We start from the raw sequence: 21275 nt of genomic DNA on the forward strand, positions 1-21275 counted from the left end.
TACCTTCCCTCCTGTTAATGCTGCCATGTCGTTTTGTGACAAAGTCAAGTGCCTAAAACACAACAAAATATTTATCACTTTAGCATAGAAACCATTAAACTGGATTTATGTACTAGCAACCAGGGAACTGAGTATGTCAGCCCAAGGCGCTCTCTACTATAAATTTTAATGTTACACCTAAGAGAAAATAGATGAATTAAATTAAAACTGATACTATAATTTGAGCATGCTAAATAATTAAAAATTAGGCCTATAAAATGATTGTTCAATGGTCTTACTAGGAACTTCAGTCGTTTGGTCAGCAAAGCACTCAATATTATACTTTAAAATGCCTAAAGACACTGTGCCAGAGTACGATCTCAGTTACACTAGTGTAAAACCAGAGTAACTCCAGATTTACACAGTACAACCAAAGTCAGAATCTGTCCCTTGGAAGTTCTTGCCTTTCTGAGCGAGACTGTTCAACCAGAAGAGCAATCAGGGCAATCATCTTTTCAAGTGCAGCAGGCCTGTATTTTTCTTCTGCTAATGAAAGAATGTCTTCCTCCTCCTCCTCCTCCTCTCCTTCCTCTTCAGATAGCACTTCAACTTGTGGCTGGATAAACAGGGGGGGTTGGGAGGGGATCCATAAACTCAATAATGACATTATATACCAGAGTTTCAAAGAGACTTCTAAATGTTTTAAATTTTTTTCTCAGTTTTGAGCATTCCAAACACCCTAATCTGCTTGCACAAATCAAATCAAACAGACATCTAATTATCTGCTTTGCATGTTCAAATATTTGTATGTGAAAACTACACAACATAAATTCAAAAGCTGGGTTGAGACCATCCTATTTATTTCTTTATGATAATTTAATTAATTACTAAGAAATTGCAAGCAAGTTTAAAGTGTACATGAAGTGAATTGGTAGTCTCAGTTCACATCTTAGCTGATAGCAGTCTACATAATACAAACTGTTGTCACAAAGGGCAATATTACTGCCAGTCTCAGCAGAAAAACCAAGGATTAAATGGATATGGAAACTGACCTATCCTCTCAGGTCTAGAAGGGGTCACTCTAAACCAGAATTGAGGCACACTGATAGGACAGTAAGAAGAACCTGAATGTCTGCTGCTAATTCTGTACTAAACAAAAAACGTCAGTATACAGCATAATCAATCCAGCATTTTTCAGAAACGCTACATTCACTTGAGATGACCATATTAATTTATTTTTCTTTTAAAGTGCAAAATTTACTGAACAGTTTTGATATTATTTATCAGCTGGTAAATTAAAAAAGAAAGCAACAAGGATTACTTAGTCTGAAATATGAAAATCTATTTTTCTACAAAAAAAATATTTTAAACTTACATTTTCAGGTCCTTTAGTTCCCATGTAGAAATGGACCATTGTTGATATGGCTTGCAATGAAAGCAAGAACTGACTCTGAAAATGTAAATATTGAGTTATCTGAGTAATACACATACATTTATATATACAAACACAATTTCTAAAACTACAAAAGCTATATTCACCTCTTCTTCTCCCATTTTGGCAAATTCATAAAGAAATGCAAAGTACTCCGTGAGATGTTTACTGTGAGGTTTAACACCATGCTCCATAATTGACAAGAGCGTCTTCACGAAGCGAGTTACACATGAGCGGCTACCAATATCTTCCACAGGACCATCCATGTCATCCGAACTGAAAACATAGTTCTATTTAGTACGTTAAACTTGCATTAGACAAAATGATCTTGAACCAGTCCAAATGGAAGTTCAATGAATCTATGTTTATATATTCCATTCTTACTGTAAAGACTCAAGGCTCCAACACTATATCAGCTATGGTAAGTATACCATGGAAGACAATTATAAATCACAATATAATCACCCAAATTATAAATGGCACCTACCACTGAAATGCTTGTCAGTGTTATGAGGGTGAAAATGAATTTATTAAAGCATGGTTTTAGTCGGAAGAGGAATTTTATAAAAAAAAACATAATGGGATTTCATAATTAGTCTCTCTCTAACTTCCATGTCAAATTTTCTCAGTTATCAAGTCAGACAATGATTATTGTACAGGAATGTTATGGTGTTGTTTGCAAATGAGACCTGTGTTTTAGACAAGCGACAGAGATACCAGGATCAGAAAAAAGTAAGTGTTCATCATGTTTAGAAAATTTCTTCTAATGCTTTTTAAATATTCTAATCTCAAAAATGTTTTGTCTTAGAAACTTAAAATGAACCGAATCCTCTCCCTTCCATCCTCAGCAGCTGTGCTCTTCCTGAATACTGTCTAGCCACAAGCAACCTGATTTACTAACTCAGTTATCTGCTTATGGCACCTTCTCCTCCTTCTCACATCCCACCCAAGGGGACAGGCAAATATATATATTGCCTGTGCATTTCCCTCAGACACGTTTTTAGCTTCAGTACCTGTGCCAACACCACTACCAAGAGAAACTGTTAATATCCCTACCATAGTACCTGAGTCAGTTTTGCTTCCCTCTACTCTTCCCTTGGAAAATGAAGTTCCACAGAGGGGCATGTCTCCTGAAGTTATTTCTGGGTGCTAAGAAGATATCAGGAAATGAGCCCCAACCTGTGTCACATTTTGGGAAAGACGAAGTGGCTTTCCACACTTATATGACACTGTTTGAGACACCAGGTCTCCTTATCCTTCTTGCAGCAGCCTTGTCTTAATGAGGTCTTTTTAGAAGCAGTAGAGTATGGATGCTGCTATCTTTCAACTCTAATGCTGAAATGTTAAGCACCACCACCCTCTGTAAGGCAAAATGTGGTGGTAAAAATTCAGAACCTTGCAGAGGAGAGAGAGATTATAGCAGAATCTTCCCCAGTACTGCATGATCTGGTCTGATCTTCACACTCCCACTCCACCAGCAAGAGGATAGGTCAAGAACTTTCACACACCACAAAAGGAACAGGTGATGGCGTTTGCCCCCATAGTGAAGGAATTTCTCAGACCCCACTGAGGGAAAAAGACCAGAATTCACACTGGGCTAAGTCATGCTGGGTCAGCGAACTGACACTATTTCTTGAGGCTGCCACCTTTTTCTTTAAAATCTCAGATTTCATTTATAGGAATGTCTGTAGCCCTGATGAGAAAATCCAGACAACGTGAAATGAGTATGAACAGATACAGCAATTACTGCCTGAATCTGCAAAGAGCCTAAAACAACAGCCCGCAGAGGTATGAACTGTTCCATTAATCCGAATTGAGAGTGTTAACTCAGATCCCCAAAGATGGCAATTTAAAATGTTGATATCATTAACTATTTCACTGCTATCCAAACATGTAAGAAAGGAGGAGGAGGATGACAGATCTGCTCTAACTGCTCTGTTAGTGTCTCTTTTTGGTGCCACAGGTGGCAGCCATTCTGGAGAGGACTGACATATTTTCTGTGGAGCTGAAAGGTCAGAGGGGAGCCCCATGATGCATCCAAGCCCCATGAAGGGAGAGACATCCCACAAGCCCAGTGGGGTATCCAACATCATCAATCAACCATACTAGCAGCCAGGGCCACGTAGGCTCTGGGGGTGTGTTTGTTGTCAAGTGGCTTTCACTCTGTCTGTAATTGCTCCTGCTCCTACATCTCTGTTGTTTGTCTCATGCTTACAGGATAATTTAGGATAATTTAATAAGCAAATCTTTGACACAGTTGTAGCACATTTAATTAAAAATAAAAAAAGGTTTCAGGTGTAAATATTTTACCAGTCTTCCATTCCTGGTTGCAGATACAGATGTGCATGCACTGGCCTCAGTCTCTGTATCACATGAATACACAAGCGCTGGAACATCTGCAAAAGGATAAGTTATAAAATAGACTTCTTTTGTTCACTTTTTTAAGTATGCGTGGGTCTGTGTTTTTATAGTAAAGCATATTCAGGTTCCAAAAACTGTGTTTCCCAATACTAAATGTTTCAAAATTATAGTCACGATTAAGATGACCATATTCTATTTGCTGTCATGTTGCAGTATCAAACTCTAATGTGACAGTCAAACCTGATTTTAATGAACACACTTCATGGCTGGAACCTAGATACGGTCTTACTATTAGCGTATTTTGTATTATAATGAAATGGGCACCTGACAGTGCTTGTCATAAAGGTTACACAATAGTTTCCATTATTTTCTGTTCCTACATATTCATTATTTACTTTTTGCCTGACATTTTGCATACTCTGTCTCTGGGTGTGCGTAAATTTATTTCATTGTACAATAATTCTAATTAAACTTTTTTAAAGAATGTCTATAGCAAAAAATGGCTGAAATTTGAAATATACATTGTACTCATTAAGAACTAGCACATTTGTCTAATATTTAAGCGCACCTAATGAAGCACAACTGCCATTGTGACACTGCTGCATATTTAATGAGTTATACTTTTACACTGCAACTATTACCATAGCATTCTCCCCACTTGACCTGACCAAAGGAGGCACACATAGCAAAATCCTCCCAAAAACATCTTAATACCAGAAAAAGGTAAAACTGTGGGAGTGAGAAAAAAATCACTTACGATTTTAGCGTTTTGTTGATACATTCTGCTATATTTTGCAAATTATAGAATTCAAGTACAGAATCTTGCAGATTCTAGCTAAGCAAGTTGTCAGTGGGACTACTTGTATCTTTTTCTGATGCAAGATATAGTTGTAATATAAGCTAATAAAAAAATGCCTTCAGCTAAGCAGCCAAAGTCAAACAGCTTGGTTCTATCTCATTCCCACCTTAGTGAGTTATGAACTTAGAGTAACTGTGAATATTCAAATACTAACACTAAGTACAGATAGCTTTTTCACTTTCATGACTTTTACAGAAAAGGAAATAAAATTCAAAAATTATGTTAATGAAAATGATTCACAGTTAAAAATAGCAAAAAAACAGAAAATGCAAAAGTTAAGGTTTGAACACCAGTATTGACTTGGGAGCGTTGTACTTACAGTATGTATTATTTTTTATTCCTGTTTCTCTGGTTAAGTGTGTAGATCACTATGTCATTTTTTATGTTACAAAATATAAGTTAATATAAACAAATATGCAGTTTGACTGAGTTTATGTTGATGTTGCAAGAATCTTAAATTAAGCCCTATCTGACTTAGTGATTTTGACTGCGAACCATAACACTGCATTTATGACTGGATGGTTCTTGCTCACACACTCAGGGAGTAACTGATTGCCACATGTGGGGTTGGGAAAGAATTTTTCCCCAGGTTGGATTGGCAGATTTTCACTTTCCTCTGCAGTGAGTGGGTGCGGGTCATATGCCAGGATTATCTGAGTATATATCACATAATCATTTTCCTACTACTGCAGGGACTCAAGCATGGGTGCACCTTGGTCCCTCCTACTATCTATCTGTGGCACATAACAGTCTAGTTTCCTTTGGGCTGTTATACTTCGGTCTAATTTCAGCTGGGGAGTTATAGTGCGGGTGCTGGGTGGTGTTGGTGGCCTGTGACATACAGGAGATCAGACTAGATGATCTTGTAGTCTCTTCTGGCCTTATATTCCAAGACTCTGAATAGGATTTTGCTATGAATAATATGATGTTTGCATAGCCATATAAACTTCACAAATCATATATACACATGGAGCAGGAAATGAGAGTTATGTGCAGTAATGTGAATGGCCAATAATATTGTACAATTAGTAATGAACAACCATTTCTGCTTATGGATCAAATGGTATTTTTTTGTATAAAATCATATTTTTCTTACCTGCCTCACAATTTGATTGGGACACTTGATTAGAATCTGCATTGGCCACCAATCATCATCAGCCATCCGATCCAAAAACCACTGCATAAAATACATATTATATGCTCTTTATTGTACATTTCAAATTAAGTCATATTATTTTTTCTTACAGTCATCCTTTAATATGCTATTAAAATTCAGAGGATTATTAGAAAGTATTATTATTAAAACAGAAAACATAAGTCCAAGAGAAATCTGAAAATCCTTTGTCCCTGGGGAAGGAAGAAAGAGGGAAAATAGTATCTATACATACGAGTTTGCATGTAATATCTTTAATACTCTTCATCCAAGGATTTCTAAGGTCTGGATTCAGAGAAGCTATCCCTGTTTCAGAAGGGTGCTTAAGGATGTGGTTAACCTTAAATATGCAATTAAATCCCATCAAAGTCAGTGACATTTAAGTACGTATTTAAGATTAAGTACATACTAAAGTGCTTTGCAGAAGAGGGATGCTTAGGTGATTCCTGAATCAGGGCCTTAAACGCTTTTCAAAGGTGAGTAAGCATTATTATCTCTATTTTGCATTTGGAGAAGATTAGTCTCTGTGAGATTAAATGTTCTTCCAAAGTCAGATGGTGAAAGGCAGTTGGGAGTAGAACCGAGGCCTCCTGAATCATAGAACTATGCTCTATTCACTACACAGTGTTGCCACTTTAGAATGAACAATCCAGGTTCTTCTTTTTTTTTTCTTGGTTTAATAGTATTTTAGCATGTTCTTCTATTTCTAGGTCCTTCACTTAACTTGTTTTTGGTGTCTTATTCTCAAACCACAGTGATGAATGTGTGTCACCAGATTATTGAATGTTAAATATCACTTTAACAATCTGAAGATTGGATTTGAAAACAAACACTATAATTAATGCATATATATTAGATAACATCTATTGCAGGATATTAATTATGGCTGAAATTATAACATTATGCAGTAACAGAAGGTTTCCGTCATTAAGACTTGCAATCTCAATGTCATATTGGACACCCTTCTCCTTGCATATTCAGATTAAGACCAAATTCTGTCAATTTTTCCTCTCCTTTATCTCAAAATTCTGTTCTTTCCAGCCATATGGCAACATTCTTTGGACATGCCTTCATCTTCAGGCTGCAATCTCTTTCTCCTGGCTTCCCCCCATGCTCCCATTCGTCCATACAAAAACATTAATGCTAAAATCATCCTCCTCCCACAAAACTCCTACCACGTCACTCCATTCTTCTCATCCTTTCACAGGCTTTCCTTTGCCCTCCACATCAAGTTCAAGTCCCTCATCTTCACCAGCAAGGCTCTGTATGAGTTTGCTCTTGCCTATCTCTCTACTCTTACCACTTCTTACTCTCTTTACTCCACCCCAGCCTCCCATGTCACTGCTCCTTTTGTTTCCTTTCCCTTGTTTTCATGCCTTCTTCCATGCTGTGCCTTACGCATGAAACTCCCTTCTGATGTCTACTGTGCCAAGTGACCAACCTCATGCCACTTAAACCCCTCTGCAAAACCTATCAATATTAAACAGTCAGCCCAAGAGGGTGTAGACAACTATGTCTACTACTACAGTCATGAAAGCGTTTTGCCTTATGGCCTACCTACAGGCTCACCAGAAGGGGAAGCAATGTCATCCTCTTAGTCCCTGCAACATTCTTCATACAAAGTTTAGGCTTTGCACGGGGGAGGAATTTCACCTCTTAGTACACGTATGTCCAAATACTCCAAAATACCTAGTGATGCTAATCCCTAAAAATGCAAAATTTTTTATATAAAGTTGTTTTTTTACTTTTTTACCTTGTTCAACACCTCATTATTTATCTCACCTCACAAGCTGCCTGACTGTTATTAAACTGCTTTGTTAACAGTTCAATCCACTGAAGCATTGTGGGCTAAAGAGAAATAGGAAAAAAGATTTTAAGATCAAATTCCAACTTAATCTTAAATTTCTACACAACCAGTTAATATATTTAGTCTTAAGAACAAATGCAATCACAATCCATTAAAATGTTTAATGAAACTGAAATAAATCTCTTAACAAAAAAGTAATACATATTTTGGAGATTGAACTAAGTACTATGCATTGTGTAGTCACTATCCTGGCACTGCATTTTTCACATTTAAACTGATTTGATATTAATTACATCCTAAAAAAAAATCTTTCCCAAGTATTGTTTATCCTCCTCCTGCACTCTTACGAGAAATCATAATCCATATTTATGTTAAAATCCAATGACTCCAAATACCAAGAGTTGTAACTCAACTATAATAGGGAGACCACTATTTTAATTGCCAAACAACACTATTTTAATTGCCAAAATTAATTCTCAACATGATCCCAAAACTAAAGGCATATCAAGAGTTTTCAGTTAATTAAGTGGAAATAATATTTTGTATCATTTTAAGATTTAGAATCTGATTTTAGTTTAAAAGTGAGATTAGGTGATTGATGGTAAAAAATTAGCTAATTTTTAAGAAACAAACAAGTCCACATTAGTTCTCCATAATGTACATGCTACGTTCTTGTATTGAAGCGTATGAAGAGTTTAAAGAAGTTGAAACTGCTGATAAGTAAAGAGCTTTAATTTACTGAATATATATTTTTTTACTTCCTAATTTTGGACTAGATTGTCTCTAGATCTAACACAGCCACGCAGGAATGTAGGGGGAAGTATGGACACCTGCTTGGCTGCATTAGAGATGCCTCAATTGTGGCTCTGGGTGTAAGGAGAAGAGCAGGGGTTATACACTTACAGGTGCCTCTTTCCCTCCTCCCCCCAATACCTCACAAGTAAGATGGGGGAGGGACAAGGAGCAGGGGGAGCCATAGCTCTGTTTTCCTCCCTCACACAGACTACATGAGTGAAGTAGTTTACTCCTTCGGGACAAGAGAGGTGCAGAGCAAGAAATGACTCTCAGAGCCTGAGGCAAGGCAGCTAAGCACACTAAAGGGTGAATCTAAAGACTCAATCTTGCCCTTAAAGATCACCATTCAGTAAAAAAAGGAAGAGCTGAAAATTATTTTATATTCTATTATTTATATTTAATAATATCTGAGGAGCTAGTAAAAGGCTTTGTCACAGCTCTGCTTGATGTAATCTGCTTGATGTAACTACATTAGCAATCCTATTTCATTACTAGATTTATGTGGGAATATACAGATATATACACACACATATACATACATATATATACATATCTAAAAAAAATTAACACTTATTGCCAATAAATACTAGTAAAGAAAATGAGATGGGGGCCAAATCCTGTTTGCTTTACTGATAGAAGTAGTCCCACTTAACTCCTAATGTTAAGCACATGCCCAAGTGCTTTGCTGGATCAGGGCCAGAATCCTGGGCACCTTGCAGGATCAAGCCCATAACACATTTCAGCATTAGCTCACAACAGCTTCAGTTATGAGAAACATTTCATGAGAGATGAAGCGCTAAACAAGACATTGAGCTTTTCCTTTGCTCTTTTCAAAAAAGCTCACAGCCACCAGAGATAGGCAACCTCTTATCTAATGAAAGGTGGTATCTGTAACCTCTTACACTCCATTACAGTCATAGCATTTGAAAAATGAGTCCAGGTATTGTTCTGGAGCAGCTTAAGTTCACAGACCTAGGTCCTGCTGCTACTGTTTGCGTTGGTCTGCTGAAACAAAACAGCTTTAAACAAGGAGGAACCAGGCTCTTGAGAATCCCCCTGGCATGGGAGATTTTTCTAGAGATGTATGGTTGTCATAGGAATTCCTACACTACTCTTAGTTTGCTCCGGCATAACTGGGATAGCCAGGTGAAAAGAACTGTGGCAAGGATGCCTCTGCATCTGACTGATAGCCAGGTGCTGGAACAACTCCTGGGAGCTGTGAGTAGCTTGGGCATAAGTAGGGCCTTTTGTTTTGTTTTTTATTTAATTTTCCCCAGGGATTTATCAGTGTTTACTACTACAACAACAAAAACAGGTGGAAATTAGTGGAAAAAACGATGAATAATTTTTATGGGTAAATATTGGGATTTATTTTGGTGGATGAAAGGACAGGGAAACTATTCAATCGATTAATGCTTTGATGAAGGGCATTCAATGTGGTTTGCTGCAGAACTAAAACAGAACTCATAACACAATGCCCCCTCTGGGTCTAAGAAAACAATATATCTCTAAACCCCAAATAAAACTTTTCATTTGAATAATAAGTTAACTGTTGTAGACTTAGAACTATTAGCCTATAAATATTTACATTTATTAATTGGGCCACACCATTTGCAGTGCATACACTCAACTTCATCCTTTCCTCCTCTCTTTGTTTTATTTTTAAACTTCCTTGTGTTCTGAAATGTATTCTGATACAGATTTTCGTTTTCTTCCCATTTGAGTGTGTCCGATCTTTAAACTGCTACCTGCTAACAGCTTGAAATGTATACGTGGTGGGCATGAGATCTGTCAATATGTTGAGATGCGCGTGCACTTCAGAGCTTGCGTGCATGCCTGCCTGTTCGTTTATTGTGTGTAACTTTTAGACCAGAGGTTCTCAACGCTGGGGGGCTGTGAACAGGTTTCAGGAGGTCCTCCAAAATAAAACAGAAAGCAAGGCTGGAGTTAGACTCACTGGGGCCCAGGGCAGAAAGCTGAAGCCTGAGCCCCACTATGTGGGGTTGAAGCCAAAGCCTGCGCAACTTAGCTCTGTGGGGCTCCCTGAGGTTTGGGGCCCCAGGCAACTGCCCTGCTTACAACCCCTTAATGCTGGCTCTGGGCTTTTAATCTACTGGATACGCAGAAAAACAACTGCTGTGGCACAGGTGGGCCACAGAGTTTTTATAACATTTGGGGGAGGGGGAGGGGCGACTCGGGAAAAAAAAAGGTTGAGAACAGCTTTTCTAGACTAATACAGAGCCTTACTTCAACAGGCAACTTTGCATGTATAAACAAATTAATGTATTATTGTAATACATGTACCTCATGCAATGTATAGTATTTTCCTAATAAAACAAGTTATTTTTATATATTTGAATGATACAAAAGTAGGGTGAAAATCGGAAAAAATGAATAATACTTTTTATAAAACCTGGGTGTTTTTTCCAGTAAAAATCAGTTTAAATGGAAAACAACGGGGTTTAGGCATAAGTTACAGCAGTCCTAAAGCTGCACTAATTTATGCCAAATTGTGGCCAGACCCTCAATCTACTGGAAACAGTTCTGTATCAAACACAGTCCAGGTGGACCAGAGTATCTGGCACACAATCTTCTTGAACATAAGTTTTATATACTGTATGAAAAGGTCTGAAATTTTCTTTTGACTTTTTTTTCCCTTGCTTGTTTTTATATTAGAAATACAGGTCTTGACTAACCTGGATGACTGAAGAATTGACATCACAGATACAAAGAAAGTAAATCAACGGAGAGTTAAAAGGATTTTTATTCAGCCTGATTGAAACTCTTTGTTTTGTGTTTATGTGAATATCTATTTAACTGAAACACTTACAAGCACAACTCTCTTTATTAAGGATTCAACACCCTGCCCCTTTGATTAGAGCCTAAAAAAGATTCTAATTCACATCTCTGAATCATACAATAATTGTTCCACCAAAAAGTGAATACAAGATTTGTCAGTCCTGACATTTCTAAGGGAAAAAACCAACCCAACCCAGCCCAACACTCCCCATCCCTACCACACACAATTTTTCAAGCCTTAAATTTACAGTAGAAAGAAGCAAAGAGGCACAAACCCATTTTTATGCTTTTCATTTGAGGGTCACTATGAAATCTGAAACTGTACACATTCTTTGTAGTGACTACTGTGTATGTTTGACTCAAAACCACATCCTTTTACATAAAAGCACAGAGGGACAGGTAAATTTCACTGAATTCATACAACTACTTATTATGAATTTATAAGCAAACCAACACACCTTTTCTTTTGAATGGATAAATGTCTCCAGAACAAAGGAAGTGCTTAACTGCAAGAAAATGTTATACAATTAATCAGTGTCCAGAATTATCATTTAAACATATTCCGTTTAGAAGAAATGTTTTATGATGTTAAGATACTTTACCTTTGCTGTCATTAGGGAGACTGCTTTTGGATCTGGTAATGTGCTTGGAATGCTACTACACAACTGCCACATAAACCTAGAGTCAGTAATATATTTTGTTAATTAAAATAAATTTTAAAAATCTGGATTGAGTAAAAACATCTCAGAATAATATGTATTTACAGCAAAACTTACCCAAAATATGTATGTTCAAAAATGTTCTTGTCTTGAAGAAACTGCATGTTATCATGCCATATCCACTGAAGAAAAAATACTAACATCAGATACAAGAAACCAGTTTACTTCATTAAAGTTTGTGTGATTTAAAAAATAAAATTAACATTGGTTGACTAAAAAACCCAATTTTGTCTCTCAATTTTAGTTTAAAATATAGGTTCAATGTTTTATTTCTACTATGGCAGACGACAGTTCCCAATCACCCCTCCCTTCCACACACACACACACAAACACCTTTCCACATACTTGCTTACTTGTCCAAGATTTTTAAAAATAAGTACCTAATACTAGGTTTCTCAGTCCATATTTAGGTGTCTAAATTAGTGGCACAATTTTCAAAAATGCTAAGCACCCAGCATCTCCCACTGAAGTCATGCAACCCCATTAAAGCCAACAAATAAACATTAGAAGTAATGTCAATGGGGTTGCCTGGGTGCAATTAAGGAGTATGGGCTTGATCCGAAGCTCGCTGAAACTAATGGAAAGACTTATGTTGACTTCAATGAACTTTTGATAAAACCCTGAAGGCAGAATTTGGGCCAAAACAACATTTTGTGCCAGATCTCCTTGACTGAAATTTTGTTTTTGACCAAATTGGTTTGCACAATTTTTTTTCCAATATGAATGATTTGAAACTTTAACTCTTTGCTGAAGTCTTCTACGGATTATTTTTTAATTGGGCAGGACTGAAAGCATAATCTGATTGGCTGGCTAAGGACTAGAGCAGTGATGCCCAACTTTTTCATTGTTTTTCAGTGTTCATTCACTGAGAGCCAAAACATAAAAGTGGCCACAAATCAGTACATTAGGACAGATTCCCTGCTGTTTTTTGTTCTCTAGGGCCACTCCGGTGGCAGAAGAGGAGTTAAAAAAACAAAAACAAACAAAAAAAACCCCAATCAAATGCAAATTCCCTATTAGGGATACCACTGGCACAGACAGAGATGCATCTCTAACAGGCACAGGGTTGACATGTTCAGCTCCTATGCCTCTTTCCCTGCAATTTTTTGCAAAGTATGTGCATGGAGTAGGTGGTTAAGAGACATGGAGGATGTGAGGCAAGTGCATGATGTGTTCCAACTATTTCCTGCTGGCACATAGTCCCTCAACAGCCAAGTCCCTTGGTAGCCAGCTGACAAGTTAGAGCACCCCTCAGTGCTTTTATGTGCCCTAAAATAAGGGAGATGCAATGGGTGACTGATTCTCAGCTTCTCTTCTCTTCCTCTCACATCCTCTGCTAGGCACTTCCCTAGGTCAAGCAGAGCCAGTTGAGTTCCTATCCTGCTCACAAGTCTGCAGGAAAGAACTACTCTCTCATTTCCCCTCTGCAACACAACAGGCAAATAGTGAATGAGCGCTTTAGCAGCTGCAGTTACTCAGAACACTGTCTGTCATGTTAGAGCTACAGTAGAGGCATTGCCTCATCTTCTCCGCACAGCAACAGGGCTGATTCAAACACTTCAGTTTAACAATCACAGGCCATAAACCCAAGACACAAGCTTTCAATTTGTAATCAATACAAATCTTCTTAATGCATTTTGCGATCAAAGGCCACAATTTAGAGCCTTGAAGGCCACAGGTGGTTCCCAGGCACAGGCTGGACAGCTCTGGTCTAGTCTATATGACCGAGAGAAAAACCGCTCAAGTCAGAATTCCCGCTATAATTTTCCATTCCGTAGTTGCTTAAATGCATTGAAAATTGACAGGATATAGAAGGCCCTCAGATATTAAAGCCTGTTTTACACTGAAACCATTCTTTCTGTTTAAGATCTCTGAAGCATATTAGCTCAACTGAAAGATTTTCTCATCTCACAGAAATAATTTATTATAAATGTTTAACTATTTTTCTTGCAGCCCACTTGTAAGTACAATAGAACAGAAATGGACTTTGGAGTTTCTTTGTTTTTTTTAAATAAACCAAACTCTTTCCTGTTTGGAGTACACTAGTTATGACTATTTCAAATAGTGTGTTGTAATATAACTGCACTTCTGGTGTGCTGGAGACAGTTGATTTTTGGCCTGGGGCCTTACTACAGAACAAGACACCCAGCTAAATTATGTCACAACAACTGCACAACCTAGTCTGTGTTATGCCTTATACGTATAATGGACCATCTTCTTTATTGTGCTTTCTTTGATGATTATGCTGCCAGCTCTCAATTACATATTCTTTTCACTTTAGAAATATCAGTGAATTTCAGTATTTTATATAATTTAATATCCATTTTACACTTTTTGTCTTGTTGCCAGCATTGCTATTTTTTATTTAAATAAAATGGAACTTACAAAAAATGCAACCTTCCTTTTTTTTTTTTTTTTTTTAAAGGTTACGAGACCAAGTTTTAGTTAATTTTTACTGCTGGGTTACAAACTCTGGAAAGTAGTGGATTATAATGGAAACACTGACACAATGTTAATTTTAGCAATGTAAAGAGTAATGTTACATTACAAAACGTTCTATGAAAGATGGCAAGCCTTTCAATTATCTTAATATTTAAAATCAAATTTTATTTTCTATATTTACTCAGATCCCACTGATTGGGATAGGATTTCTTACTATATTTTTACATTGTTAAAGCAAACCAACTTGTACCTCCAGCAACTCTGATGAAACATCAAACTTGTAGTCTTTGCCATTTTCTTCCTCTGGTTCCATCCGTTTATAAAACAGCATGTACGCACTATGTGTCTTTAAGGGAAAAAGAAATCTGTATAACTTTTGCTCTACAGAGAAATTACTTAGGTCATAAATTTAAAAATATATTTACTTAGCAAATGAAAGGGGAAAAGGGTACCTTTTCAAAGGAGAAGTCCATAAATTTATCAGTGACAGAATCATATGTCTTGGTCTGTCAAAAAGACAACACGGGTTACTGAAAATATTCATTACAAGCTAGTTATTATTGCCTCATTGTGGATGGTTCTGGTCTCAGTATGCAAGGAGGCATCTCCACTTTATGCCCTCCATGCAGGGTCTGCCATCAATTATATTCCTTGCTCATCGTTAAATAATTTTTAGTTTTTTGTAGTAGCTTACTTTCATTTTCCAAGGTGGCATATGCAGTATTTTGACTCTGACTCCTCTCATATTTCTCCAGACCATATCCTCTTTTTTTGGAGTCTGCAGAAGTTTTGCAGATCTTCTGCATGGAATCAATTTTGTGTTGTACTTTGGCATGGCAACTTTACCAGGTGGAATTTTTTAGCTTGTTCATGGAATTGTTGTAATAAGCTGTTATTAATCATGCAAATCAGGAAAACACATGGCCATAGGCTTTTTATACACTGTGAATGTTTGCAATTGGTTTAACAGTGCTTTGTACTAAAGGTGTGTAAAAATATTCACACTGCTGACAAAAGGCTGATTCATACAGTAGATTCAAAAGTCAAGGCAAGAAGCTGGTACAGCCTTGTAAAGTAATTGGCTTTTAATATTTATTTTAAATCCATGAAACTCCCTTCTCTGACCGAAAGAAAAACTATACAAGGCATAGGTCTGAATACACAAACATTAAACAATTGTTTAGGGATTGGTGCGTGCCTGATTTGCCAATTCTTTCCGGACAGTAGTCTGAAGAACTACATTTTCTGGCAGCTACTGGTGGTTCCTGAAGCATTAATATTAATATGTTTTATACTTATTAGTGCTTCTCAGTCAAGGATCTCAAACGCTTTAAAAAAAGTTATCACTATTGTACAGATCAGGAAACTAATGTAATGTGAATAATAATATACACGAGTTATAAAGGATATCAATTGCTATGCAACTGTTTATTTGGGCAAAATACACCTGTATTTATAAAGTTAATGTACAGCTACTTCACTAATAGACTTTTTTTTAAACACATACAAAAAACTAATTTGGCTCTGCATTCCACCCAAAAAATTCCCAATTCACCAAAAGAACTTCCCTCTTCATCAACTTACACTCCAGGTAACCCACTCCCTCTCAGGGAAAGTTTGGGCAACCAAACAGACTTTGCACCATGGCCTGAAAATAAACAGACTCAGGCTGTACAGTCTCCTTGTCCCTACCACAACCCTCTCAATGAAACTCCCTTAGCAGCTTCATATACATGTTGAACTGGAGGGGTATGAGGGCAAGGCAGAGCACTATGGAACCCGAGTGACTGAGTCCTCAGGGCAGGGCTACTGTCCAGTACTACCTTCTGAGATTGTAATAAAAAAAAGGGTGGGGTGGGGTGGGAAGAAGTCTTGAGGTAAAGGCTACAACTTACAGTCATTTCTCCACCAAAACATTCAGAAGCAAGCTGAGCAGAATCAAACGGTTTTACTTCAGCATCATTGAAAAGATACCTATAAAAGATTAAACTTTTGAATCAGTTGTCTGTTACCTCTCTTACAGTAGACGAAGAATACCAAACATCTACATCAAAAGAATGACATTTATACGTGAAAGATAAAACTATGAGGAAGTAAAGGCAAAATTACATTCACATTGACCAGCTAATTTGTTATTTGTCAATCAGTAGCCAGGAAAATGACACGAGCACCTTCCCTCAAGAGAAAAAGGACTTATTATTCAGAGAGATGGCTTTCCACAAGAATGAAAAGAAAATCATAGATTCCACCCCTCAAGGGAAAAAAAAACAAGTCTGTGGAGGGAACAGGTTGATTGCCCAAAACCTTTGTACCCATTCTTAGGGGCAGAGAAGGAAGGCTTGGGCACACTCCCAAAATACCGCAACTAGACTTAGACAGCTGAAGGAACATCTGACTGCAAAGGATTGACTTTTTCCCAATGAAGAGGACCTAGTCCTTTTTTCTGAAAATATAAATTTGTTGCCTGACAAGTTAGAGGGGGGTTGAATCCACTGTTTCTCACAAAAATGCTATTCCTTGTTAAGGGAAATACTATTTTACAGAGGTGGAACAAGATACCCCACCTTCATGGACAAATTTCATAATGCTCAGCAAACAAATTCAGAGGAGCTGAGGATCTTAGTGGACAGCTTGAGGGAGTCCAGCACATTATTATTTAGACTACTGAAAGCCAAAGGAACCCTGGATGGATAGATGGATCTAGATCTTTAATGTTTTAGGAAGGGAGCAAAATTTATTTTTCTAAGTCAGAGGACATCTTTCCTTCCTCTGAAACATGATCAACAAGAGAAGTCACAAAAAATTGAGAAGAAAAGGGCAATGCCAGACTCTTAAAATCCAACACCACTAAGCAAGGAGATTGATGCAAGGTTTTTCCAAAAGTAGCCCCATTAAAGAACATTACAATATGAATGTGATGTTCAGCTAAAATGGACACAATGACTGTTACAAGAGGAAGTCTCTGCTGAAGACCTCTGCTAGAGAAACTGCCTCCCTCCCTTTCCCTTTTCTATTGGGGTTAGAAAAAATAAAGGCTACAAAATTTTCAGACATACCACTGATAATTACATCTGATAAGTGTTGAGCACTGAAAAAATTCAACAGATTGGAAAACACTAGCAAATTTGTAAATTCCAGATGAGACAAAACAATATTTTGCATATATCAAAGAACAGTAAGGACAGATTTTGATAACTGTAACTGAGAATTTCCCAGATGTAGAGTTGAATAGATTTAAAGAAAAGCAAAATGAAAAGTTAAGCACCGCCATGAAAATTGATAGTTAAAAACTGAAAACAAAAAGGACAAAGTTGAAGGACAAAGAATAATTATTATCATAATGGAAACAAGTTGGGTTTTTTTTCTGAATCTGCTTTACAAAAGAAAATGTAAACATTCTCTTCCAAAGCAGTTGGCATCTCTCTGACATACAGAAACCTAGTCATTTTACCAAAGTTGTTAATGCGCATTGAACTGCTAATAATACATTTTACTGCAATATTAATTAGCATAAGAAAGCCCACAGTGTAAAGAGTAATGATTTTGTTCTGCTTCATATATGTCTTGCATACATCAAAGTTATTACACAAGCATGTATGCTGAAGTGAGCTGTAGCTCACGAAAGCTTATGCTCAAATAAATTGGTTAGTCTCTAAGGTGCCACAAGTACTCCTTTTCTTTTTACTGATTCTTTACAATCTTATGACCTGCATCAGAACATCTCGTGCTGAATATATGCAAACAGGATTAATAGCATGTGGTGGTCTGCACCTATTGGCATGGCAAAGCCAATGAACTTTACAAAACTGATGTAACACAAGCAAGAAATGTAGGCAAATCTGACCTATCTTTAAACTTTTATAGTTTAATAGAGAACATACAGTGGATTTTAAATAGCTACTTTCTGATCAATCCACCCAATGCTCACCCTCTTTTAAAGGCCCCACCAAAACCAGGAGAAAATGTTTGTTGACTGGAAGAAGATAAATTGATAAATAAATATATTTGCAATCACTTAACAGGACAGTTCAAGCAAGGGAGTTAAAGAACCCTATTTGAAATAGATGACATTGTCATCTTAAGAATTTTCCAGTACATCACAATACAAATACATCACAAACAAGAATTATTAAACACTTAACAACTCACCATTTGTTGTTTTTGTAAGCATGGGGATTGACTATATCTCTGATAAAACTGTAGTAGTGACCACCATCTGCTGTTCCTGTATGAACGGTCACGCCTATCAAATCGTACTCGTAACTTTCAGTTTCTTTTAAATATTCACTGTCGTCCTTAAAACCTTAAATAATTTAATACAATATTTAGCAAGTTATTCCTTTAACCTTCATAACACTAGAATTAATACAGATAACTTACAATAAATACTTCTTGCCAAATACACTGACAAACAGCATATATCTTCTAGGCACTGCAATAGGTAGCAGCCAGAAAGCCCACACCCAACAGGTGGAGCACGGGTCACTATTCTTCTGGGGTTGCTTCTGACCCAGAATACAAGCATACACAGTAATGCTTTTGCAGTTTATGTATGCTCCTTACTGGTGGACCATTTTATAAAGTTCAAGAATTTGGCCACCATATTATCCTGCAAATATAAAACAAATCAACAACAAACTATACATAACAAGCCAGGAATTTTTAATTCATTATAAAAATAGTTTTATCAATAATTTATATTGGTTATTGTGCTGTATTTACAGAGAAAATTATTTAGCAGTCACTGGATATTAAATATAATAAATTACAATTTCTTTGTAAACAAATAAAAATATAGGCTTCATAAGCCTTTAGTTGCTTTTTAACCTCACATGAAGGAGAAGACAGAAAGATGTGGGATTAATTACATGAAAGATGTGTTTAGAATTATTAACTATTTGGATTTGTGTGTATTGCTAAGAAATATTACTATTCCAGGACTTTTTAGAGCTTAATTTCCATGAATTTCACCATATGCCCATGGCCACCTGGCTACGCAGTTTAACTGACACTATATTACACTACTAGACAAAAATTTTCAAAAGTTCGAATTTTCAGCACTGTTCGGTTGTCAAAAAACTATAGGGACAAAGCAAAATCAATTACCTTCTTTTCTGTCATTCTTTCCCATGAGAAAATCTTCTGTGTAAGGTGTCATATCCAAACGTAAAGGGAATGAGAAGTGTGTGTTGACTTTCTCCTTCATCATGGTGACCATATTAAATGTGTATCTCATAGTGTTGAAACTTAAGATGCGAGGCAATTTCTTAAAACATGCCCTAAAGATGCAAGGAATTAATATTTAAGAAAACTGAATTGCTAGATAATACTGCCACAAAATCTCTCAAAACTTTCTCTCCTGTCATTCATTTCCAGTTCATGTTAGAAATCGTCACCTAAAATTTAAAAATCAGCAACCACAATCCCTTACACAGTGTCAGTTAGTCAAATTTTATAAAAAAATCTTGTCATCAGATGACATGTAACAGGGATTACATTATGGTACTGGATAGAAGACTGATTTAAAACAGCCTTTATTACAGTAAGCACATAATAGCACTCCCTACAGTGAAGATTACATCAGGGACGTCTTATAAAGAATAATGATCCTGTTTTGTGTGCTGTTTCACACTCCGTTTACAATCTGAAAAAAATAATCTTTTCTGATGGAAAATGTCCATGCTTAGTCTCAGTCCAAGGATTTTTTTCATTTTTTAAATAAATCATATCAGTATTTTTGAATTATGAAAAGATGATGGGGGGGAGGGGGAGAGAACACTTTCCCGATAGTGTAAGTCTATTTTTTCCTCATTCCAATCACACATGGCTGAAATCTATAATCTGAATTTTTCAACCTGGATAGTCATTAATAAAGACTAGGCCCTTTCTTTACTTGCAAAAATAAAAAATGGTAGACTTATTAGGTTCTAAGCCTCTGTTTCTTTGCAGACCCTGGCATCAACATCTGCTAACTACACTGCCATCACGACTCATATATCTATGTGCAAAACTCTTTCTTGTAGACATATTTCAACGCAGAACATAATCTGTACTAAAACCTTTAGACTCCTGAACATATTTATAAGATTTACAGTAAGGAACCTTTCTCCTGTGCCACTTATAATCACTGCAAAAAACAACTGTGAAGCTTCCAATATCAGGTGAAGTTTTTAAAAATAAAATAAGAGGATACAGATAACACACATACTTTCTTTATATATTTTAAAGAGTTCCAAAAGCTACAGAACAATTTTAAAAGCAGAAATCAAGATTAAAGAACCCAGACAATCACTTTGTGTAAAGAGTAATGAAAATATGGAATAAACTTCCAACAAAGTTGACTGATCAAAAACATATACAGTAAATGAGTTCAAAATACACTGAGATTTGTTTCTACAAAAGGAACAGTGAGGATTATGATGAAAAACGAGAGCATTGAGGTTACGATTTTAGAAAGGCAGATATTATGGAGTAGGTGACCTTTTCCTAAAATGTTTTAGGTAGATCATTATATTTTTATATTGTAAGCTCTTTGGGATAGAGATCACATCTTTATATGTTTCTACAGTGCTTGAGACAGTGGGGCTAGGATCCTGTTTCGGTCTCCAGTATTATTGTTATTCAAATATTAAATAATTATCATGATTTTAGATTATTTTTGGACTACTACTCTCACTTGATGGAAACTACGAACAGAAATTAATGGAACTCATAGTTAGAAAGAAATGCTAATAACGTTTGTTTATTCACAATTATACCTTTTTTCAGCCCGCACTTTCTTCCCACAGTGAGAGCAGGTATACATGTTGTCACCCTCCAAGGTATCTTTAATAGTTACTTCATCAAGAGATTCCTGTGTACAATGAACAAGAAAAACAAATAAGTGCTTTCACAGCTCAGATCTATCTTAGGTACTTAATCTGTTTATA

General features: G+C 36.5%; 1 protein-coding gene across 4 annotated transcripts in view; it reads right to left on the reverse strand.

Moving 5' to 3' along the window:
* The window catches only part of USP34 (ubiquitin specific peptidase 34), a 274188-nt gene that overhangs the window by 39635 nt on the left and 213278 nt on the right, over positions 1-21275 (reverse strand). For all 4 annotated transcript variants that reach the window (XM_077813985.1, XM_077813986.1, XM_077813988.1 and 1 more), the window contains 16 exons: positions 21105-21199; positions 19453-19625; positions 18496-18649; positions 16242-16320; positions 14799-14852; positions 14597-14692; positions 11962-12026; positions 11788-11863; positions 11644-11691; positions 7567-7632; positions 5728-5808; positions 3722-3807; positions 1519-1687; positions 1355-1429; positions 444-595; positions 4-52 (listed from right to left, as the gene is read on the reverse strand). In XM_077813985.1, the coding sequence (XP_077670111.1) occupies positions 4-52; positions 444-595; positions 1355-1429; positions 1519-1687; positions 3722-3807; positions 5728-5808; positions 7567-7632; positions 11644-11691; positions 11788-11863; positions 11962-12026; positions 14597-14692; positions 14799-14852; positions 16242-16320; positions 18496-18649; positions 19453-19625; positions 21105-21199 (1518 nt within the window). The remainder of the gene's footprint in view (positions 1-3; positions 53-443; positions 596-1354; positions 1430-1518; positions 1688-3721; positions 3808-5727; positions 5809-7566; positions 7633-11643; positions 11692-11787; positions 11864-11961; positions 12027-14596; positions 14693-14798; positions 14853-16241; positions 16321-18495; positions 18650-19452; positions 19626-21104; positions 21200-21275) is intronic.

This window comes from Eretmochelys imbricata, chromosome 3, assembly GCF_965152235.1.
Source record: "Eretmochelys imbricata isolate rEreImb1 chromosome 3, rEreImb1.hap1, whole genome shotgun sequence".
In the NCBI taxonomy this organism is placed as follows: domain Eukaryota; kingdom Metazoa; phylum Chordata; order Testudines; family Cheloniidae; genus Eretmochelys; species Eretmochelys imbricata.